At 35.6% G+C, this 26,200-nt stretch overlaps 1 protein-coding gene across 1 annotated transcript; it reads left to right on the plus strand.

The window, feature by feature from the left end:
- The first annotated feature begins 7,311 nt into the window (after positions 1–7,311).
- LOC138310925 (uncharacterized) lies at positions 7,312–25,061 on the plus strand. The gene is made up of 9 exons (XM_069252250.1): positions 7,312–7,539; positions 7,632–7,801; positions 8,701–9,168; positions 11,132–11,358; positions 14,878–15,109; positions 16,932–17,051; positions 22,382–22,496; positions 23,506–23,744; positions 24,055–25,061. Exons 1-9 carry the CDS (start codon positions 7,443–7,445, stop codon positions 24,268–24,270), a joined length of 1,884 nt encoding a protein of 627 aa, XP_069108351.1. The 5' UTR covers positions 7,312–7,442; the 3' UTR covers positions 24,271–25,061.
- The last annotated feature ends 1,139 nt before the right edge of the window (positions 25,062–26,200 follow it).

Raw genomic sequence — 26,200 nt, forward strand, 5'->3', positions numbered from 1 at the left:
GTACAAACTCATTCGGTTTAGTGAATGTATCTTTTCTTGATCATCAAAGAAGCGTTTCGCTTTGAGCGAAATCGTGTAAATAACAGGCAATTTGCTTTCGTTTTTAATACCATCTTCTGTATGTATAATGAAATAGTTGCAGGATACACACAATACACTGTCACTATCTTACAATACAAGTTTTATTTTGGTGTCGACAGGGAAAATTAGATGACTCGGCAAAACCTCCTCATCTCATCTCATCGCACAAACGATATCAGCATCGATATTAATTATAGCAAAATAAAAATGCCCAACGTTGGAAATATTGTAAGTACATTCATTATTTACATAATCCAGTAATTAGAATAATAATTTATTTTATCTAGACTAAATAATTTGCAAATCCCATACACTGCCTGCAAGGAGACGTCCTTGGCCTATCGCTACCCACGAAGCTCTCGATCGTGGTCTTATATAATGTAACTTTTCATGGGATATATATATCTAGATATATCTGTTTTCGACAGTTAAATTTCTATGAACATGTGTAAAACAAGTAGTCTCAACTGCTATTCCGAGACCGTAAAATGCAATCTTGGTCACCTCAGCCAAATCACAGGGGCACTAAAATTATGACAGAAACGTTTACTAGTAATTTGATACGTATGTCATTAAAAAGTATTGGAGACCTTTTAATATGCACATGTATATCATGACGTTTCAAGTGGCTGCCCGTATTATTTTTTGTGAAAAATGAATTATACAAATATGTTATAAAATTCGGTTAGCTTTTTTATTGTCATTATTATTACATACACTATTTAAACGAAAACACATATTTTACCTAAAAGGCCAGTGATATATATAATGTAAGTATCGGTTAGCTTGTAATAATACTACTAATAATAATACTGTAAGAGGTATCTTCATAATTCCAACTGTTCTAAAATCAGAATGATTTTTTAGTATTCCAGCAAAATCAATGTATTTGAATTTACTTACTTTTAAAGAAAATCAATTTTTTGTGTCCCTGTTCCCCCGACACAAATATTCACTTGGAAGGTCTTATCATTACGGTGTTTATTCCCGTTGAATACAAGCGTTCTGACGCCCTTCGAATTTGCGAATTCAAACTCATTAAAAGAAGCGGAACAATATCAATAAAAATGTTTTTTTTTCAGCACTAATATCGAGATTAGTCAGGGATATAATTCGATAACGGATAATAAGAATTTCCCGTAACAGTTGCGATAGGAAAATATCACGATGTGAGTAAATAAATGTTTAATTTCTTTATTTTTTACGACCATTTCTAAATTTGATAATTTGATCCCGAACATTCCAGTGACGTCACGTTTTAGTCTTACTTGAGCTCGGGTGATTCGACCTAGCATTATAGTGGCAATTTACACTCGTATGCAACAAGTTTAAAACAATTGTGTAAGTTCATCTTGAAACATTAATTATTTAAAGATGCTTCACCGCCGTCGCATTATAAATGCATGGTATTCATCATTTGAACGATAATCGTGTATATATATATGTCTAGTTAACACAAAAAATAAATGAAATAATTCATTTTGCCTTTCGTGCATGCGCAATCAGTATTTCATTTCATATAAGATATAGTGCCACGGAATTTTTTCGGGATGCAATTAACTATTTTTCATATTTTTAACTTGAAGTAAAATTAGAAGCTCAAACTTTTCAAAGGTGGTAATAGTGTCAAGTAAGTAACTTTTGTAACTGAAGAAAAACACTGAATCGTCGGCTCCTGTTTTTGATAGTGAAAAAATACCATTTGTCAGCGGTGGAGCATCTTTAAGCGTCACTTTGGCAAAAAGAAAAAAGAAACAGCTAGTACTGGAACGCGACCATGCACTTATCGTGATTTTTGCGTGTTTTTTTTTATTATTCAGTATCAAACAACTAGCAATCTTGGAAGACTTAAAATTCACATAAACTATCGTAAGTCCAAGGAATTTCAGAAATAGCATTTCAGTTAAATCATACGAAATATTGGCAGACAATGCAACCATCAAATCGGACCTGTTCCCGACATCGACTATCAAGTTATCGTGATTTTTCAACTTCGTAGAATTTCACGATGCACACGCAGTAAGCTCGATCGAAAGATAGAAGCTAAAAACAGATAGTGATTTTCAATTCCTCACAGCATATAACTTTGATTCTATATGGTAACGCCATGAAAGAAAAGCTGTCGTTTTCTCCGTATCAACACGGGCCTGCATCCTTTCGGCCAAATCCAACACATCCCCCTCAGGGGTGTCTTCAATGACGTTCGAGCATTTCGGCAAAAAAGCGGGAAACAAACAAAGATTACGGTATACAGTACTAAATGCGTCTAACGTTCCCTCGAAACGAGCGCGAAACGCAAAACGCAAACGAAATGTTAAACGAAAACGAACGAAAACGCAAACGAAAAACGAATAGCGTAAAACGAAAAACGCGTTTCGTCAAGCGCTAAACGCAAAACGAAAAACGCAAACGAAAAACGAAAAACGTAAACGAAGTCAAAGCGTGACCGGAAGACCAGAATGCAATCATAAATGTCGATCGGGACTCCGGTAGCTTAGTGATCCGGATTCTGAAAGCGATGTCTATTTTACGTTCGCAATTTTGATTAAGTACGATTTATCATTATGAAAAATATATCTTGTCTTAGAAAATATGCATTTGTTATAAATATATTACCAATAAGTATGTGATTACGTATATATATCCAAGCATTAATACATTTTTTTAACTTATAAAGCGAGATTTTAAAAATAATTATAAAACATGCATGTGTACAAATAGTCTTCAATCAATGCTAGTATCTATAAGTCTGCTCTGAATTTGTCACACATACTAGAACTGTTTTATAGAAATTATCAGTTTCAGAAAAGAAAACACTTCAGAAGAACTTCTTATTTTAGTGTAGGTATTGTGAACATGTACGTTTGACTACTGCAAGTATAAACCCTAGGTCTAGCGGTTAGGTAGTTATATATTACATGTATATATATGACTCCAGAGGAGGTCCCCGTACTCGTTATATAGATATTAATGTGGACACTCACCTGTAGCATTTACCCGACCTATTTGAAGGTCTTATATAAATTTGCTTTATAATTCACGGACAACACATGTACATCACTCTACCCTCTCCATTCCCACCCCACCCCACCCACTCTCGTTTACCTGCTTTCATTTATACCATTTGTTATTTGACAACGGCATATTTTGATTTTGTGTCAACTTGTGTCACACCTGGTCAAGTGCAGTCACCCATGAACAATGGCTCACTGATAGCCTCAGACGGGCACGGCCCCTCACACGTTTATTTAGACTACGATGTATAATACGCGTACGTGACCCCGTGCATGTACATGTACCAAAGCATACCACAAAAAACAACAATGTTGTGTTATTTTAGTCATTACAGAAAACCAGCCCTATGGTGTTTTATTCCTCGTGTGTTTTGTTACATCAACATACCAATAAAATACATGATCAATTATATCAATGGCGAATACGTGTAAATACAGAGATACAGTTGAATGTACATGTATCAACTGTTTGTTCGTGTTGGACTATTATGTATATATATATAAGTCAATATGATTTGATATCTATTGACTTCGGTACGTTCTTAAGGTAGCTCCATACTTTTGGGAAAACCCATGTCATTTTTTTCTAACAGGTCTTATTTTCTTGCATTTTTCATGTAGATTTCAAATCTATAAAGATAAATGGGTGTTCTCGAACTACTTTTTGAGATATTTGAGCTTGAAATATACCATCCCTGCAAATATGCTGACCGAAAATAGAAAAATTCATAAAATTATGTTTTTTGTAATATTAGGGTGAATGTAGTCTCGATCCTGTTGATTTTTTGTCCTAATTTTCTTACGATAGAACAATATACAAAAACTATTTTATTTTTACAAATGCTAACTAATTTTTTGTTATTTCCCAGGACCGTTTCTATACGTAATTATCATGTTTTGCCATATTTTCGCCAGTAAAAAATCAATGAATAGGCCAAAAAGGAAATAAAAATCCATGTCAATTTCACAATATTTGTATATGATATGCCCAAGGTAATATGTTTTTCAAATATCATATAAAAACACGAGGTCCTCGATCAAAATTTCACAATTTTGTAAGCTTGAAGTTTGTAACTCGCAACCCTACCCCCATTTCATCCAGTGCTAAGATGGGTTATAATTGATTATTTTTTGAAAATCATGCCACCAAAAAACATTCCACATCAGGTCATACGTTTTTGTGATATTATATGATTTTCTCCAAATTGTGTGTTTAAAGGAAATCTTTAGAATTCCGGAATTTCGGTCGGGCCGGGTCCCCCTCTTATGATTTATAGCGACGAACGGCACTTCCGGTGTTTAAAAATCCATTCCCATTTACGACAGGGACCGCAAAAACCTCAGAGATAGCATATAATTTTCACTTCACTGCTTTTATTTGATTTATTTAATGATTTTAAACATGCAATATTATATGTAGACAATTTTCACCTATTGAAAAAATATCCAAGTGTGATGTCGTGGCGTATCGGAAATCATTCTGGAATTCAAAACAACCTCCACAACTTCCGGTATAGCGTCATATGAATTGGTGCGATTTTCAAAAGTATGGACCTACCTTAATTTCACATAAAATATGTAAAAAAAAGTATTCGTTTTATGGTTGAGATATTATTAATTGTGTTAATTTTATTATTAGAATAGTGTGTATCACTAGAAAATAATGTGATCAAATGCTAACAGTGATGAGTCGGATTTTTTTATAATGTATGCACCAGTGAGTTATATATATATTATGACCAGCAGTACGGCGTCCTGTGGCGTGAGTTCACACCTGTCTGTAATCCTTCAGTCCATTTTTATCGAGCCCCCGCGGGTGTTACAAGTGTATATTGTACATGTCCCCCTGTAGCACATACACGTGTATCATGTAGCTAGTACTATATAAGACCTTGCAGAAAGGTATACAAATGATCCTTACTATCAAACAATGTGTGAAGGTTACATGTATCAAATGTAATTAATGTCTAGATACAAAAGGATTTTTTTAAAGATTTATTTGTGTATGTTTACTACATTGTCCATAACACGTAAATTTATCGGCCTACACCGTCGTTTGACTCCACTTTTAGTTTAGCCAACACATGCGCAGTCAACCATTCCTAATCAAATATCAATGAATAACATCCGGTAAACGAATTGGAACGTAAACGCACGCAAACGAACGAAAGCCAAAACGAATCAAAACGCAAACGAACGCAAACGAAAATCGAATCAAAACGCAAACGAATGAAAACGCGAAACGCAAACGAAAAACGCTCGACGAAACAAAACGCAAACGAAACTAAACGAAAGAAACGCAAAACGAATCTAAAACGCGTTTGAGGGAATGTTAGACGCATTAAGTACTGTACCAGGTAGCCTACATTAATGAACAACAAAATTGTTATTTGTGATCAATGTGTTATTATCATTTTTTCACTTTTCTTCATGCTAAAACCACAGCAATTTTTTTCGTTTTTTTAATACATGTATATCATGCAACCATGCCTATTCAACTATTCACAAAATCTGGTGAGGGCTACATGTACATATTACAACAAAATATATAATTATATATCTTAGGATTTAAATCGGATACACGGTTAGTATCTTACATCACACAATTTATTTTGGTGTCGACACGGAAAGACGAGATGACTCGGCAAAACTTCGTCATCTCCTCTCATCGCACAAACGATACCAGCATCGATATTGATTACAGCAAAATAAAAATGTCTAACGTTGAAAAATATGGGTTTGTATATTCATTATTTACATAAACCAGTCTTGACATTAAAACATATCATTTGCAAATTCCATACACCGCCTGTAAGGAGACGTCCTAGGCCTATTGCTACCCACGATGCACTCGACCGTGGTCTTATAGTATGTAACTTTTCATCGATGATTTGATCGACAGTTATATTTAGAACTATGAATATGTGGAAAGAACGTGTGTACAAGATAAAAACAACCCACCTAAACTGCTATTCCGGGACCATAAAATGTAATATTGGTCACCTCAGCCCAAACACAGGGACATGCAATGCAAGTTATTCATTATGTAAAATAGTTTCTTCGTACGTCATGTTCACATAATCGAAAAATGAATTATATATTATGTAAATATCGGTTAGCTTGTAATAACAATAATAATAAGGAAAAAAAGAACAAAAGAGGATTTCCTGAATGTAAATCCTGACTGGAAATCCCTAATAATGTTCAGGTCCCAATTTGTGAAGACAAACTAAAATCAACTAACAAAACTCTAGTTTAAAAAGTAGGTGCCCCCTATAGCTTACATTCTGAAAACGCTCCGGCACTACTGCCAACACACGATGCGGTGTCGAGGGAGACGCGAGGTAGAAGAGAAAAGAGAAGATCACAAATTTAATCGCCAGATACAATCATGCAATGGGTTTTGCATGTATAATTGTAACGCCCATACATCCTCTTGTACGATTTTATTAGTTATGCTAATTGTCTGTTGGCCTTTTTCCTTTATGTATTGAAATACATGGACTTTTCAACATATTTTGATTTGGTTTTTGTTAATCATTTGCAGAATTTTACTAACAAATCCAACTTCACCACCGACATTCAAGGTGCGGTCGACATGCCTTCGGGCAGTATGAAAACATTCCGTCTAGTGGCGGTCTTTGGAAACCCTCTGTCCTCGTACAAAATCTCGTTTAATTCAACTAATCCAGGACTTAAAATTGCGAAAGTGCGTGTCACAGCTGTCGGTGATCACTTTAAAAATACCATCCCAGTTACTATATCCCGAAGTCAAGATGATGATGATTTTTGTTTAAGTCACCAATTTCGAACAAGAGATTTTGGTTATCTTCCAAATGCAGGTAAGATTGCAGTGCTAAAATGTATGTTTGTTTGACTCTATTTTAATGTTGTGCTTTTATATTTTAATAACTTTGAAAATAAACTTCTTAACATAACTATTTCAAACAAACAACAAATTCATGGCTATAACGAACACTTTAATTATTCCAAAGAGTTCAATCTGATTAAAGTACAGATCCTGATGATCATTCTTTTGATAAATGCATAAACGAGGTGATTGAAAGGATCTGTATTTTAATCAGCTTTTATATAATATTTGTGTAATCTACCGGGAATGTGAATTTAGACAAGGTCTTGTACACTCAGAACCTTGTTGTGACTTCCTTTTTCCGGATACGGTGGAAGTGTGTCAACAGGACATGATACAAGATTTACACTGGTTTATGTTATCGTGAAGTTTGCTTCGCATGTCAACTTTCACTGCTTGACATCGTCAAATGGGATTAATTCCCGTATCATGTGATACATGATAACGTTTGTGCGGGACTATTGTTTCTATTGGTGATGGAATTACGCCATTTCCCCGGGAAGATTACAAACAGTTACGTTCCATCACCACTGGAGATACTAGTAAGGCACAAACGTTATAGGGTGTCACGTGGTAGGTGAATTAGATTGATATTACGTTAAAATAATATTTAAATGTTACATCCTGAAAATTAAATTATATTGCTCAATGCTGGTTCATTGTAGGGACCCTCGAGGATGACGCTAATGCGGATTCCATAGAAATGGAAATAATGTTGGCTATGATGCCAGAGGCTGAAGCTGGATTTACGTGCCCTTTGTCAATTGAATTTGAGGTCGATTCAGTGGTCCAGACTAGCACAGACTTGCACTTTATAGCTACTGCAATGATTCCAGTAAGTTTCTAAGTTTCTAATAATTAAGATTGAAACAAGTTACTTAATCGAAGATGTGACAGAGAAGGCGAATTTCTTTACATGTTCCATTTCTTCAGCTACAAAACATGAAAGCAAAAAAAAAAGCAGTAAGAAAATCAATGTAAAGTAACCACAGAATGCCATTAAGTTGTTATGAATATAGCTTCCCAAAACATAGCATGCATACGCCGCAACAAATAACACCGACTGTTAATTGGACGTTAAATCTTAAACTAAGTATGAGACAGTAATAATTAGAGCAGCCTCACCCGGTCACACTATACTAACAACGGGCATTCAGGTTTTCCAATCTGATTAAAACTCAGATCCATATAACCACTCCATTAAATAGAGGCTCTTATCAAACGTAGTGATAATAAGGATCTGTATTATAATGAGATTGACAGGTTTTCCATCCCGTGAATTTAAAGATAATGTCCTCAAATCAAAATAAACTTGGTAACCCTTCATTAAACAGTCTCATTATCAGTGGATCTTATGGATGTTAAGAATGACCTGCAGCTGCGAACAGCACCCAGCAACGTACAAAGCAGGATCACTTTAAACAATATATTTATGTGAACCATCTTCATTCATTGGGTACTACTTATTCGTTTAACGCTTTATAAGTAATATGAAAAAAAGTAAATATTGACGTCAACAAACAGGCGAATACGCAATAGAATAACCACCTCACTACTCATAATCCTTTATACTAATTAAATAGAATAACCACCTCTCTAACCATAATCATTTATGCTAGTTAAATAAGCTTTATAATGTATCCTTAACGCTAGCTAAGAAAGCTTAAAAATTTAAAACAGTATTATTGGTACTGAAATAATTTTGTCAATGTTGAATATGTATTCATGTTACAGATGGAAAGGTTGAACATTATTTCGGACCAAACATCGTCATCACTAACCGTTAGTCAAACGGGTATTGCGTATCTTAGATGGAAAATCCCACCACTTTCGTCTGCTCAGTATTCATGGCAAACGTCCACGAGACTCTATGCTGGACCCGGTGGGGCCGGGATGAGGGTTTCGTCTGTAAAGGTTTCTGACGTGCCATTTAATCAATCGAAATTTCCATGCGTTCGTCCATTCGAATCTTGGTATTTGGTTACCACGCATGGGACACTGATTGTGCCTAACATACCATATCATGCCGGAGACACCCCAGTGGCTGCAGAATTTGGTATACAAGTGAGGTTTGTAATGGAGTCAGGCACCACAGAAATTGGTTCGACGCATGAGCTTAATGTGACAATCTCTTATCCTGGAGAAGGATCGCCGCAATTATATAAATTCTATGTTAATATTTCAGGGGAAGAGATTTTTACGGTAAGAACATTTAGTCTATATTAACAAAACGATCAATCATAGTTGTATAATAGTTAAGCATTATACAAGCAAAATCAGTGTGTATATAAAATTAATATTCCTTTTAGTGTGCATTTAGACGAGAATACTGTTTTGGAAAAAACCTAGTAAATAGTGGTTTACTCGTCAGTCTTGCCATGTGTATTTTGTCAGTCTTGGAAGGCTCTGGGTTCTATCACCTGGCCGAGACACACCAAAGTCTATAAAAGTGGTAGTTTCCGCTCCTGCTTGGCGCTCAGCATACAGGGAGTTAGACGACTGGTTTGCCCGTTGTCAGTATAATGCGACCGGGTGGGGTGTGTTGCTTCGGCGGCATGCTTCAGTGATATAGCACTATAAAAAGGGCAAAAGTTCCACTATACAAGAAGACACTACATGTGTATACCACAGTCTCCCAATACACGCACCTCGCATAACATACACGCAACACACCACATACATGGGAGGCCGTCCTTACATGACCATAGCTATTAATAGGACGTTAATAAAACAAACAAACCAATTTTTAGATTTCAGACGAAGTCTCAAGTGACCTATTCTAATCGTCTTATGTCCATCGTCGTGCGTCGTCCGTCGTATGTCCGTAAACAATTTACATTATCGACTTCTTCTCCAAAACTGCTGAAGCAATTTCAATGAAATTTTGCACAAACCTTCTAAGGCATAAGGCCAATCAAAATTGTGAATGATATGGTCCCCACCTCACACGGGGCTGTGGGAGGGGCCAAAAGGGGTTAAATTGAGCAAAATTTCAAAAATCTTCTCTACTCAGAGATGTGGTAGAATCAAATACTCTTCATAGATAGAAAGGTCTTAAGGTCCTTTACAAAAATTGTGAATTATATGACCTTGGGGTCACACGTTTCCCCCTGGGGTGGGGGTCAAGTTTACTATAGTTTATATAGGAAAACACATTTATGAGCATTTTTTGTTCAATTTTCATTGGAAACGAGGTTAGAATTATAAGCCTGAGATAGCATTTTAATATCATATCCACATTGGTCCTGGCCGACCCCCTGGGGGCAGTGGGGCTGGGCCAAAAAAGGTCAAATTTGCTAAAACTTCAAAAATATTCTTCTAAAATTTTGGAAATGGTAGTATCAAATACACTTTATAAACGAAAGATCTTAAAGTTTGTTTTATAAAAATAGTAAATTATATGACCCTGGGGTCTCGTATTTCCCCTCGGGAAGGTGGTCAAGTTTACTATAGTTTATACAGGTAAAACACATTAATGAGCATTTTTTGCTCAATTTTCATTGGAAATGAGTCAAACGTGCTTAGAATTATTGGCCTGAGATAGCATTTTAATATCATATCCACATTGGTCCTGGCCGACCCCCTGGGGGCAGAGGGGCGGGGCTAAAAAGGGGTCAAATAGGCTTAAACTTCAAAAATCTTCTAAAATTCTGGAAATAGTAAAATCAAATCGTTATAGATGGAAAGGTCTTAAGGTGTTTATAAAAATTGTGAATTATATGACCTTGGGGTCTCACGTTACACCCTGGATAGGGGTCAAGTTTACTTTAGTTTATATAGGAAAAACATGTTTGTGAACATTATTTGCCCAATTTTCATTGGAAATGAGTCAAACTTGGTTAAAATTATTAACCTAAGATATAGCATTTTAGCATCCTATCCGTCCTCGATGACTCCCTGGGGGACCAGAGGGGTAGGACCAAACAGGGTCAAAATGATTAAAATTTCAAAAAATACCTCTAAGTTCACAGGGTTGATGGAAGCAAATACTCTTCATAGTCTAAAAAGTCAAATTTATAAATCACTGACCAACTTCAAGGCCCAGCATATAGTGTTTATATGTCTTTAATTTGTTTCATTATATATTCTAACTCAGGTGACCGTTAAGGCCCATGGGCCTCTTGTTTTCTTATTTCTTTATTGCGTTTTCTTCGTGTTGCTTCAGATGCGCGGTATTAACGGCACCCTTCCACTGACTCTCTCCCTGAATGAGGAATGCCCACCTTTAACCTATTCAACTGATGTCAAGCTTGTGCTCGATATGCTCGAAGACAGAGATTATGGACTCCTTGTTTTGGAGATTTCGTTTGGTCAGGCTTTTACTTTCTGTAACTTTGGTGGAATAACGAAGGGATATAACATCTTTATGCGTTACACTTACAACTTTGTTACGTAAGTAACTACTCATTCAGCTAAAGCAATTTCACTTCAATTTCACGATATATAATTACCTCCGCGATTAAGTCAAGGGGGTATACTAGAATCGGTTGTCCATCTGTCTAAACTATGCTTTAAGGACTAACAGTAATTATAGAATTCCTTTTTACAGACTTCTTTACTAAATCTTCTTTTCTATCTTCTTCTGTTTATATATGGAATGACTTGGATGCAGCGACTAAATCATCACCTTCATTAGCTACTTTAAAAAAACAAAATTCTCATGAAAAATATCCAGCCTATTAAATTCTGGTGACAGTTAAGAAAGACATCGATGTAACCAGTTAAATTTCGATTTATTTCGTGTAAACCTATTCAATAGTCAAAAAATTATCTGTGGTGTGAGAGTGCCTATCATTTTTTAGCTCACCTGGCCCGTCCGTCCGTCCGTCAACATTTCCTTTTAATCGCTACTAGTCATAGAGTTCTGAATGGATTGTTCTTGGGGAAAGGGGAACAGAACTTGTATAAATTTTGGATCTGACCCCCGGGGACAGGAGGAGCGGGGCCCAATAGGGAAATAGAGGTAAATGCTATAAATCGCTACTTGTCCTAAAGTTCTGCATGGATTGTAACCAAATTAAGCCACAAACATTGTTGGGGGAAGGGGAACAGAACTTTTATAAAGTTTGGCTCTGACCCCCCGGGGGCAGGAGGGGCGGGGCCCAATAGGAGAAATAGAGGTAAATTCTATAAATCGCTACTTGTCTTAGAGTTCTGCATGGAATGTAACCAAATTTGACCACAAACATCCATGGAGGAAGGGGAAAAGAACTTGTATAAATTTTGGTTCTGCCCCCCCCGGGGGGCAGGAAAAGTGGCGCCCAATAGGAGAATTAGAGGTAAATATTCGAATTCCTTCAGAAAAGAAATAATGAACCTGTATTTAGAACATTACTTGGTATTACAAACCAGGTGAGCGATACAGGCCCTCTGGGCCTCTTGTCTTCCAAAGTAATTAGTATGTGAATGGCAGAATTATTTTACTAGATAACTTAAAAAACTTGAATGTTGGTGTAAATTTGAAAGTTTGTGGCAGTGCTGATCATATAAACCAAAGTATTTTTCAGAGGCGTGCATCAATTCATAAAATTTTATAAAAACATAAATTTTGTATTTAATATTATTAATATTGTCTAGGTTTATTGTCTCTTGTCTCGTCATTGTATGTAAGGGAAAGGCTTTTTTTAGTTGTTATGACTTTGCCTTACCCCCTTGTCTTTTGTTTTGACAATAAAATATGTTTAAACTAAAATATCTGTATGTCTCTACACTCAAATTTGTCCGGTGAACTCCTTCTAAAATATTTTGATATTTTTGTTTTACACAGACCCCGACATAATTGGGAGTGTCCCTTGTTAATGGAGGTATTACAAATTGAGAGGTGTAATTAGCCCGGGTATTAGTCTGCCACTCGGAGTTCTACTTATATCTTTTATGTTGATTAGAAGTTAATTCAAGTTAATATTTGGGATTGATTTGATTTGTCCTTGTAACAACCAGTCATTTATGAATATCAAGTTGAAGCACATTTGAGTTACCGACTACTGTCCAACGTAATATTTGATCTGGAAACCCAGAGGTAAAAGGCTTGTGACATACCGTCGAGGGAGAGGGCTTGTCACATACCGTCGTGGGAGAGGGCTTGTCACATACCGTTGGAGGAGGGGGCTTGTGCCATACCGTCGTTGGAGAGGGCTTGTGACATACCGTCGTTGGAGAGGGCTTGTGACATACCGTCGGGGGAGGGGGCTTGTGACATACCGTCGGGGGAGAGGGCTTGTCATATACCGTTTGAGGAGGGGGCTTGTGACATACCGTCGTGGGAGAGGGCTTGTGACATACCGTCGGGGAAGAGGACTTGTTACATATCATTGGAGGAGGGGGCTTGTCACATACCGTCGTGGGAGAGGGCTTGTGACATACCGCCGGGGGAGAGGGCTTGTGACATACCGTCGTGGGAGAGGGCTTGTCACATACCGTTGGAGGAGGGGGCTTGTCACATACCATCGTGGGAGAGGGCTTGTGATATACCGTCGGGGGAGAGGGCTTGTGACATACCGTCGGAGGAAGGGGCTTGTGGCATACCGTCGGGGAGGGGGCTTGTGACATACCGTCGAAAGTGAGGGGTTCTGACATGCCCTCAGTGGAGGGGGCTTGTGACATGCCGTCGAAGGTGAGGGCTTGTGACATAACTTCGGGGGAGGGGGCTTGTGACATACCCTTGGGGGAGGGTCTTGTGACATACCGACGGGGGAGGGGGCTTACAAAAGGGGGTAACATTGACATTCACTCGCAGATGTACTGTGTATAAATTGAAATGTATTATGGACCTCTACAAAAATGTGAAATTCATGGTCCAGGGGTCTCACATAGTTTCATAGGGAAAACACATTTATGAGCATTATTTACACAATTTTCAAAAATAAATCAAACTTGATTAGCATTTTTAACATAATTATCTAAATTGCCCTAGCTGATCCCCAGAGACAGAGGGGCGGGGTTAAAAGGGGTCAAGTTAGCTTCAAGATTACAATTGACGGTCCATACAAACTCCATTCCCCTATTACATAGAATGGTCAAATTTGGTTTCAATCCATACCAAACGCTACGACAACATCGTTGTAAAACAGTGGGTTAAAGCCAAGTCTGATACAAACTCCCTTCTCCTCAGGGATATTTATTGACGAATCTGGTTATATTACATGTATAACTCTCTGACTAGTAGCGACGAAAGAGAAACATTAATGGACAGACAACGAACGCCGTGACATATGTAAACTCACCGGCCCAGTGAGCTAACACAACAAGTGGCTATCGACACAAAATCTTTAAGTCACAATATACACTAGTGTCTAACACTTAAAAGAAAAATATTGTTCGGAGGTTTGGGGGGGGGTGCATGGGACCCTCCTAGCCCATGGCCTAATATACACTAGTGTCTAACACTTAAAGCAATAAAAGCTGTTAGATCCGATATATTTCAACTTTTACTGGAAAAGTAGGTAAAAGCTTGAAAAACAAACATATCGGATCTCAAGGCCTTTTAGGTCAAATATCGGGTCTAGAGACCTCTTGATTATTCATAAGAAGTATGTTGTCAAACGTGTCCAATAAAATAATCATTACAAAGGTCAAATATGTCAGAAAATATTCATGTTCATTCGGCCAAGAAACATTGCAAAGGGAAAGTCCAGAGGGAACTGTTTTGTTCCCAAAGCATATATATTTGGTCGCGTGCTCATTCCTGGAGGAATTTACTTTGGTATAGTTCCCGTAGTCAGGTATAATCTCCCGTAATCAAGAAGAACAGGGAACTGTCGTAAAATATATCATGACTTTTATTCAATCGCATACCTAGTAATTATCAGGTGAGGTTGTAAATATTGTTAAGGGTTTCAAAGTTCCAATAGTAATGTTAAGAAAGGGCAAAAAGCAAAATGTAGCAAATTATAATCTTTTTTTATTTTACAGAAAAACTGATGGTACGGTTGAAAAATTGGTTGTTGACTTAATATCAATAACGAGAACATTCTTAGCAACTTCTTACTGGCCCGTAGACCAGGCTGTTGCTATAAAATTCACATTAGGATTTACTGATGACAGCCCGACAATCGGAAACGTTTCCGATACTGTTACAGCTACCATACTAAGTAACAACACAGCTCTTGTCACGGAGGTATTGATGATAGAGAAACCGAACATTGTAAGTGTTAACTGGATATAACAATTTAAAAATCCATATTAATTTACTGAAAACGGACATATTTTACTGAAAACGGAAAAAAAATTATTAATGCAATAATAAACTAGAGGCCCAGATGGCCTGTATCGCTCATCTGGTTTGTAATGCTAAATAATGCTCTGAATACAGATTCATTGTCAGGATTATGGTGCTGTATCACTGACGAATGCTGCGAAATAAACACGCGTCACTCGGTCACATTATACTAACAAGACACCAATAGACACGCGTCACTCGGTCACATTATACTGACAAAACACCAATAGACACCCGTCACTCGGTCACATTATACTGACAAAACACCAATAAACACACGTCACTCGGTCACATTATACTGACAAAACACCAATAAACACGCGTCACTCGGTCACATTATACTGACAAAACACCAATAAACACGCGTCACTCGGTCACATTATACTGACAAAACACCAATAAACACGCGTCACTCGGTCACATTATACTGACAAAACACCAATAAACACGCGTCACTCGGTCACATTATACTGACAAAACACCAATAATCACACGTCACTCGGTCACATCATACTGACAAAACACCAATAAACACACTTCACTCCGTCACATTATACTGCCAAAACACCAATAAACACGCGTCACTCGGTCACATTATACTGACAAAACACCAATAAACACACGTCACTCGGTCACATTATACTGACAAAACACCAATAAACACGCGTCACTCTGTCACATTTTATTGAGAAAACACCAAAAAACACACGTCACTCGGTCAAACTAGTCATCCTACATCCTTTATGCTGAGCGCTAAGCAGCAGCAGAAACTACCACTTTTATAGTCTTCCAAAACACGCATCACGCCAAGGAGTGGGACGACTGGTTCGTCCGTTGTCAGTATAATGTGACCGGATAGGGTGTGTTTCTTAGTGTCTTCGGCGGCATGTTTCAGTGATATAGCTCTATAAAAAGGGGAACAGTTCCATTATACTAGAAGACACAACATGAATATACCACAGTCTCCCAAAACATGCACCCAGCACAACATACACGCAACACACCGCATACATGAGAGGCCGTCCTTACATGACCATAGCTGTTAATAGGACGTTATTTAAAGGGACATTTCATTCAGGCTAAATATTTTACATAACCAAGAAGCAAAATAAGGCATAAATGTATTGTTCTACATTTCTTATGAAACATTTAACACAATATATTGACAAATTCCACGTCATTGTCACGCACGTCAAACAAATGAACTACATAACCACTGAGGAGGTGATAAATCAATTTTTTTAGGCAAGACAATTCACCTGTCAGAGCGATTTGAGCAATTCTAGACGAAAGTTGCATTGCTCAAAGTACAAGGGACAGGGTTCGGCATACAGGATGTTCGCCCACAACGTGTAATGGCGGACAGCGAGCGAGTTTGAACGTTTCATACGCATTTCACCACCACGGGCTTTTCTGGCATATCACAGTAAAACTGGCTGATCTAATTTCCAGTAGAACTGGATTTTTTCCGATATGTGTACAAATTTTAATGTTCTCTTAGACTGAATTGTCCCTTTACTCAAACAAACAAACAAACAAGCATCACGCACTTCATACCTGCAACATAACACATACTTGGACCGTCCGTCCTTACATGGTCATGGCTGTTAATGGGACGTTAGTTGAATACACAAACAATCAAAATGAACATGCCGCCGAGTCCTACGACACGCAGACACTTCTGGCAATTCTATTTCATTGCACATGAACGATAATTAAGACATTTAACTATAACTTTCCATTTCAGCAACACTTCCCCGAGTTTATCGTTCTAAAGGGATTTACAAAGGCTGCAGGTACAGATCATTCATCACTGTGGCTTCACTATAGTTCCAATGGATCTTACTACGAACGCAAGGCTATGTCGGTAAGTGTTCGTTTACTTTTTGTTTTTGTTTTTTGTTGTTTTTTTTTTGTAATTTTTTATTTTTCAAAAAGACATGTTCATATAATAATGTGGTATTACATCATCATCACCATTGTCATCATCACCACCACCGTCAACAGCATAGTCATTTAACTCATTATTTCCCTCATCTTAATCATCATCATCATCATCATCAACAACAACAACATTCATCATCGTCATAATCATCATCAACAACATGAAATATCATCATCATCCTTGTTATCATCATCATCATCATCATCATCCTCATCATCATAATTCATCAAACATCATTATCTTCATCCTCATTATTGTCATGATCATAATCACCAAAAAGAACATCATCATCAACTATATGTAGTTATACTAAAAAATTAGTCACATTATCTTCATCTACATAAACAACATCATCATAATCAATCATCATCTTCATCATCATCAGCCATATTATTGTCATGTCTCGTTTTTTTATTTGACATACACAACTCTATACTACCACATCCACACACCATTCAAAAACATACATTCAATAATATATATACAAGAGAGAGAGGGAGAGAGAGAGAGAGAGAGAGAGATTAATGGTTATATTATAGATTCTATAGCTGGAGGTTGCAGTTATGTAAACTTTTGTATAAATACTTAATGCTGTCATGGATTTAGTGAAGTTTCTATAAATTTAATCCATTTTTTCCAATTACGGTTAATTTTTTCTATGTATTTATTACCTTTACCAATACTAATATATTTCTGTATATCATAATTTTCCTTTATAATATATTTTAATGATGCAACAAACAGGTTTTGTTGAAGACACCTAGATCTATAAATGTACTGTTTCATGATTAGTAAAATCAGATTATCAATTATATAATACATGTTTTTATTGTTTGTTACCCCGAAAAGAATTGTTTCTTTATTGAAGGAAAAAGAATAAGTAATGCAATAAGTAAAAATTCAAAGTGTTCAAGAAAAAGTTGTACTTAACTGCATTCCCAAAATAAATGTGTTATTGTTTCTATCTCTGTCTTACAGAAAAAGCAGTGTGGATTTTCAGATAAACCAATTTTAAATAAATATGAGTTTGTTGTAAGGATATGTTGGTTGACTCTGTGTTGCAGCCATTGCAGTTTTGAACTTGTAGTAACTCGGAAAGGAGTAGAATATATTTTTTCCAAGTTTCATCATTATTTTCAAATAAGTTATTCTATTTTCTTTTGCCCGCGGACATAGCGTTATTTTGATAAAGTATACGGTAGAATTCTTTATATCCTTTTTTATGTTTAATAAAAATTTCTAAATTGTTTGGTATAATTGGATATGTCAAATTGACATTATCATGTTGATTGGGTGTTAGGTATTCTCTACATGAGTTGATAATTCCCTGGTAGGTTATAAAGTTAGTATTTACATTAAATGTATCAGTGAATTCTTGAAAATTCTAAAAACTTAACGAGTATGGATATTTCAAAAGGTCATTAAGAAAAATACCACCTTTCTGATACCAGTCTTTATAGAATACCATTTTCCTGTTAATTAGTATATCATTATTGTACCAAATTGGTGTTTTCAATATTTCAGGAGTATCATTTAACTTTGTTTTTTTCTCCATAAAGCAGTTCAAAGAAATAAAACATCTTTCCAAAATTGATTGTTACATTTAGATTCACATTCTTTAATATATCCTTCTCCACAACTAGCCAGGTTGCCTATGTCAATATTTTTACCTAAAATACTTTGCCATTTACTTGACCTTGTATATAATCTTTTTATCCATGTTAACTTTAGAGCTTTGATAAAAGACAATATATCTATCATTTTAAGACCACCATCACTATATTCTTTTATAACAATATCTCTCTTAATTTTGTCCACTTTACTGTTCCAGAGAAAATGATACATGTATATTTTCGAGTTAAGTGCTTTTAAAAATGAAATTTCCGGATTTGGTAATGCAATGAATAGGTGATTAAGTTGCGAAATAAGTAGTGATTTGACAACTTGTACTTTACCAATAGGTGTAAGTATTCTTTTATTCCAATTATTCAAAAGTGATTTAATTTTGACTAGTTTTTTGTCATAATTCATTTTAACTATTTTATGCAGATCTACATTGAAATCAATACCCAACATTGTAAATGTTGTTTTTCCCCAATTCAAGTTCCACTCCGAACAAAATTGTTCCTCACTATATTTTTACTCCCTATCCATATTACTTCAGTCTTATTTTTGTTTATTTTCAAGCCAGATATTTCTGCATATTTTTTCAATTCACTCAATGATTCATTCAATGATTGTTTTGACCAATCTAGAATAATTGCAGTGTCATCGGCGTACTGGGATAGTAATATAGCGGTGTTTTCAATATTAATACCCTTAATATTTACATTATTTTGAATTCTAATTTCTAACACTTCTGCACAAAGTATAAATAAATATGGGGAGGCAGGATCTCCTTGACGACAACCTCGATTTATAAGAATAAATGAAGACAAATTTCCTCCCTGATTAACTGCAGAGTTAAAACCATTTTGAAAAATATTAACCCATTTACGTATATCATTTCCAAAATTGAAAAATTTAAGTACTTTGTCAATACAATCCCAGCTGACTGATTCAAAGGCTTTTTCAAAATCAACATTTATCAACATGCCTGGAATGTAATTTTCACTTGCATAATTCATAATATCATAAATGATTCTAGTATTTTCCCCAATATACCTATCTGATATAAATCCAGACTGATCAGTATTGATTATGGTGTCTAATACTTTTCTTATTCTATTTACGATAGTGCCTGAAGCGATTTTATATATAGTATTTAAATGTGAAATAGGTCTCCAATTTTTCAAGTACTGCCTGGGTTTATCTCCCTTTGATAAACAAGTTATGATTCCCTGCCTTTGAGTGATTGAAAGTTTGTTTATGTTAAACCCATGTTGAATTGACCGAACTACAAAGTGACCTAGCTGTTTCCAAAAACATTTTTAAAATTCCACAGTGAAGCCATCTGAGCATGGGCTTTTATTATTTTTCATTTTGTTTAAGGTTATACCTGCTTCTTCATAGGTTATATTGCGCTCTAAACTTTTGGATTCTGAATAATTTAATTTTGGTATATTGTCATAATCAAGATATTCGTTTAAGTTGGTATTGAGGAAATCTTCATCCTCTGAATACAAGTTTTCATAAAATTCTTTTTACTTCACTTAATATTTCATCTTGGTCTCTAATTATGCTCCCATTGTCTTTTTCAATTACTGATATAATTTTTGTGGTGAAGTTTCTGTTTTCCAAACTTAAAAAATTTCTAGATGGTTTCTCCCCCTCATCAACCCATTTTACTTTAGATCTTAATATACTGCCTTTCAAATTATATTTCCTTAAGGACTCTTGTTCTTTCTGTGCTTGTGACAAGTCTTTTAAGTTAACATTTTCTTGGTCTTCTAATTCTTTAATCTTTTCCCTTAATGATATTTCTTGGCTCATTCTTTGTTTTTTCTTATAAGATGAGTATGATATAGATTCCCCCCCCTGATCTCAAATAAGTGAGTTTTTAGAAATAATTGATCGTCTAAATTCATTAAAAACTAAAGCTATGTTTGGTATGGAATGATCAGATCGATATCCTGGTTCAATATTTGTTTTTTGTATACTTGAAGTAAGATTATCTGAAATTAAAAAGTAATCTAATCTTGCCTGCTTTACTGGCCTTGTTCTCCTCCAAGTAAATCGTTTACTATCTGGATGGTTGTTTCTATATATATCGATTAATCCTAGGTCATGTATCATATCAAAAACTTTTTCCCTTGCCCTAGGATTATTCACATGTACATAATTAGAACAATCTAGACTTGGGTCTAACACTAAATTAAAATCTCCGCAAATGATGAACGAGTCATTTCCAAATTCATATGCAACATCTAGTAATTTACTATAAAAAGACGGGGTATCCGAATTTGGACCATACAGATTAATAAGTGTAAAACGTATGTTATCGATAGAGACATCTAGAACAATAAAATTTCCATCCAAATCATTTTTCACCTTTAAAATTTTTATCTCGAAATTATTATTGATTAAAACTGCCACTCCCCTGGAGTTTGAACTAAAGAGCTAAAATAGCAAGTGTATCCCAATTCTGATTTTATAATGGTTTCAATTTCTGGAGTAAAATGCGTATTTTGGATGCAGTCTATATTAAAATTCAAGCTTTTAAAATATGAGAACACGTCTTTTCTCTTATACTTGTCATCCAAACCCTGACAGTTAGCACTATGAATTTTAACTTCTTCCATGTGTTAGAATGTATTCAGCTCTGCTTACCTGCCAGCGATAGATAGATAACAAGATAGTTGCAGTATCTAAATGACATGAAAAGAGGTCAAATCGGTAGCGACAACCATACACAGCAGTATGAACTTAACTTCCGGAAGTAATGAAAAACTAAAATAAGACACATACTGGAGTAGTATTTCCGGAAACATTATTTATAATATCAAGCGATTTTAATTTCTGAGTTCAGGGACTTATCCATACATTCACAACCACTCATGAGAAAAAATGCTTAGTTAGCAGGTAAAAAAAACTTATCTAAAAATTCCATATGCATACAAAACATATACTGTACACATTGCTCGACACGAAACAATTCTTCCGGAAACTACAAATGTAGTCGGGGGCCGTCGGCACCCTCCGTGAACGAGTTCTCGGAAATTGCCGATGTCTCCCGATTGATCACAAAAATGTTATGTAATAAAAAATAATATCATTTCATGAAAGAATTTGAATTTGTACATAGATTGTAGTGAATCTTTCTGATATTTCGATTAAATATACACTTTATATATAATTTAGTATTGATTCGATGCATTGTAGAGCGATTCATAGCGTAAATTGTATAAGCTTCTAGGCCAACTGTATCTTTTATACATGTGTATACGGATTACAATATATACCGACGTACAAACATTATGTAAGTGAATTTAGAAGTATTTCATAGAAGTACAATTTCAACATAAATATAATGAAAAGGCCCAAAATAAATGTTCGTTTAATTGTGATTGATCAAATGCTGCCTAGCATTTTAAATCCACACACACACATTTATATATCCCAGGGGTTATAATTTCAATATTAACACATTTGCATAACAGAAGTGAAATTCTGAATATTTTGCCAGTGTTTTAAAATTGCGGTTTTCATTATAACTACGAATGTAGAAGTCTCCCTTAGACATAATGCAAGAACATTACGGAAGAATACATACTAGTAAAATCAAATTATCGTCTTACTTTCATATTTTGTAGTGGGAGCCAAACAATGACACTTACCTATTCGAAGTACCGAAGATAATATCTTACTATTATTTTTCGGCCTTTTCCTGCTCCGTCATCTGTAATGTCTCAGTTGAACTGGACCCACGTAAGTACCTAACGGTTAGTTAAAAGATACCTATCAGGCATTGGTATTAGAGTTGATTGAATCAGTTATATTCTATTTCATTCGTACGAAATTATTATGTGAGTTACGTTGTTAAAGCACATATAACCCTGGCTGTTCATTGGACATTGATTAAACCCAACAAACAAATGAAATCCTGACTGGAAATCAGGTAGAAAATCCGCCAACATCCTATAATATTTTGGGAAAAGCGCATGTGCTATCTGTCAATATTAATAGAAAACGACACCTAGTGACATAATACAGATCATCTGGTTTAATATACCTTATATGAATGTAAAGTAAATTACTTTAAATTGGACAGTTTACGAAAAAGGCATCCAAGAAATACGCGCGGAAGGGCCCATTTCCATGCCCCCCTCCCCATAAACACGATTCAGTGGGGAGCAATGAAATGTATTTTCTTTTTTAGCTGCCTAGAGTAATCATAGATTCTTTATCTCCACATTTTAACTATAACAGCGATATAATAGCCCAAAACCAATATGATTAAAATAGATTTCTGCTACAAAAAAATCAAGCCCCACGACCAATACGTGTACTAACTGAATTGTATTCACCTAAAGGAAATTTGCTTGTTTCATGGTATCTGAAATATATGACGTTATGATCTTTTTATCGCCTTTTCCATTTCACCCATAGTGTTTATATTATTTTGTCATTTTTACAATAAAATTCTAAACGCCCATGGGAATATCGTCTTTATTTTACCTTTTACCGTTAATCTATACGTTTTAAAATTATATCGTGTTGGTTTTTTTCTTTTCTTTTAATGACCTAAATAGCACTGGCTGTCGATGAAAACTAAAACAAACAAACAAAATTTGGCATACGCATCTTCAAAAATGATGTGCAATTTTGTATAATCATGAAATTGTTGCAGACGTTAAAAATATCATAAAGATACATAAAAGAAAATAAGGATCTGTGCTTTAATCGATTGGAATTTTATTTGATCATATTTTTTCAGTTGAAAAACACATCACAATTTTAAGAGACGAAGCCAACCTTATTTTAAGAACTATACCATTTGTGTTGGACGGAAATCTGAACATATGTATTGATTTACCTATACCGGGTGATTCACCGCCAATGCTCTGGATGGTCATCACAAACATAGCGTTGTTTAATCTGACCTCAAATAGAATTCGAGTTAGCATCATCGGCGACAACATCGAGTGTCAACGAACCGCCTACAGATATACCAGGGTTGGGCTATTTTCTTGTTATGGTTATGAAGTTATAAACAATAGTCCAAACATTCCTATTTATTGATAAATATCCTTTTATTGTATAAATGTTCCAACTATTAATAAACCCTCGAGTTTAATCGTTTGGCATTGTCCTTTGTTTTTATTATTATTTAGCATTGTAAATTTCATAATAAACCAATAAACATTACATAATTAAAAGATAACATTCTCTTCATAACGTTGTTATTTACATACTTAAGATCTTGAGCTATGTTTCAGGTGTCCGCATTTTCGTAAAGTTATATGATCGTATGTATGTATTTTAGGTTGGAATCTCGTCGCCCACAAGTGAAGATACCTGTAACCATGAGGCGAATATTACATTCTGCAAAACGACCTCCCAGAACACAATTGGTAACATGACTTACTGTGACTATCAATGTGATTGTGGAGATTTGCAGTGTTCAATTATTCATGTCATAATGGGTAGTGCCGATATAGACCACTGGCGGCTATGTGAGCTTTCTATACACGATGTGTAATGACTGGATACGCACAGATGATGACAAACATCATAAAGGTGACACAAAAGGACCTAATTTAGTCGAATCGTTAATGATATAAATGAAAAATAACATCGTAATTGAATGTTATAAATGGATGTAGTTTTCAGTGTGTCTAGTGCAGTACTATAAACTTTCATCGCGTTTACACGCATAACTTTTTCAAGGCATTTTATTTTCGCAATTTACATAACTATTAGCGATTGATACCACAAAGCTCTACTGGCTTGTAGCTTTCAGTTTGTCTGGTAGTGTTCAATATTTCATAGTGCCCGCTGTTGTCCAGTTGCGCAATTGTAAAAAATATGTTTCTCCTTTTTTACATTTTCATTGAGAATTTGTTTTCAAACAATATATCAGATATTTATATTCACATATATAAAAGGAGACTTTAATGACACGTCTTTGTTACGCCATTGGCTAAGCGGTTGTCCCCCATAACACTCGGTTTCTATCTTTAGACTGACAGTCTTGATTATAACCACATTTTACGTCTTGACACTCATAACCTAATGAAATAAGTCATCGCCACCACAGCTTATTAGTGGTGTTTCAAAGACAAAAGAAAAGGACTTGTTTCACTTGATTTGTTGATTGTTTGTAAACATCGTAGGATGTATGTGTATGTAAAGCTAATCTCTTGTATATGTATTTGTATTAAGTAAAGACAAGTGTCGTGCATGCGGCCACATATACAATGAACAACGCATACAGGTAACATTGAAATTAAAATCCATTCTAGTCGCACCAGAGAGAAATTTTCTACTGCTTGATCTGTACTTTCCTTTGTGTTTATTTCATACGTTCAAATGTGTGTTTGAAGCCGTCACAATGAAGCACAATGATCAGATGAGGTAGTATGTTGTTATATTCATTTAAAATATGATCTGTATTGTGAGTATGAAACCTTTAAAACATGGAATAAATCGGAATCTAATAAATTTCCCTCAGTCGACCAGATCTACATGATTACTTGGGTATGTTTAAACGTGGTATTTTTAAACACACACGTGTGCTTATATTTATTGTTATATCTCTTGAAACATAGGAACTTCTGTATGCGTCACGTGTTAGGTCATTGTAGAACCTGCCGTATGTTCAAATTATACCTGCTGCCCCTATTGCATAACGTAAAAGGCGACTTCATTTAGGATATTAAATTTTCTCCTCTGCCTAACTGACTTATTCTTCCCAACGTCTCCCTTGACAGCGCCTCACTTTTGGCCTTCTGTTGAGCTCACGCCCCTGTGAGGAAGACTCTGTGTTCCGTCCGCTGGCCGAGAGACATCAAAGTCTAAACAAGAGGCCCGGGGGCCTAAACGGTTACCTGACTTCGTTTAGAATGAAACAGACATAACACTAATATACTGGCCCTTTAAATCGGTCAGTGATTTTATAAATTTGACTTTTTTAATCTTATGATGAGTATTTGCTTCCATCAAACCTGTGAACTCAGAAGAATTTTTGAAATTTTAAGTCACTTTGACCCTGTTTCGCCCCGCCCCTCTGGTTCCCAGGGGGTCAGCGAGGACTGATATTGATGTTAAAATACTATATCTCAGGCGAAGAATTTTAATCAAATTTGGATCATTTCCTATGAAAATTGAGCAAATAATGTTCATATATGTGTTTTTCATATGTAAACAGAAGTAAACTTGCCCCCTCCCCAGGGAGAAACGTGAAACCGCAGGGTCATATAAATCACAATTTTCATAAAACACCTTAAGACCTTAACTTTCCATCTATAAAGAGTATTTGATTCTACCATTTCCGGAATTCAAGAAGTTTTAAGAGCAACAGAAAATGTGCAACGCCGGCAACGAAAATTGTAAGATCAATTAAGGATTATTCTTACCCGGAACGTCTACATTAGCTGGGACTTCGGTCACTTCAATACAGACGAAAAAGG

This window comes from Argopecten irradians, chromosome 16 (assembly GCF_041381155.1).
Source record: "Argopecten irradians isolate NY chromosome 16, Ai_NY, whole genome shotgun sequence".
NCBI lineage: Eukaryota > Metazoa > Mollusca > Bivalvia > Pectinida > Pectinidae > Argopecten > Argopecten irradians.

What these genes read in the sequence shown, in the direction of transcription:
- LOC138310925 (XM_069252250.1), top strand. Translation starts at nt 7,443, where the DNA reads ATGGAATTACGCCATTTCCCCGGGAAGATTACAAACAGTTACGTTCCA. An exon ending in CAGGGGAAGAGATTTTTACG is followed by an intron (nt 9,169 to 11,131) that starts GTAAGAACATTT and finishes GTGTTGCTTCAG; the next exon opens with ATGCGCGGTATTAACGGCAC. An exon ending in CCGCCTACAGATATACCAGG is followed by an intron (nt 23,745 to 24,054) that starts GTTGGGCTATTT and finishes TATGTATTTTAG; the next exon opens with GTTGGAATCTCGTCGCCCAC.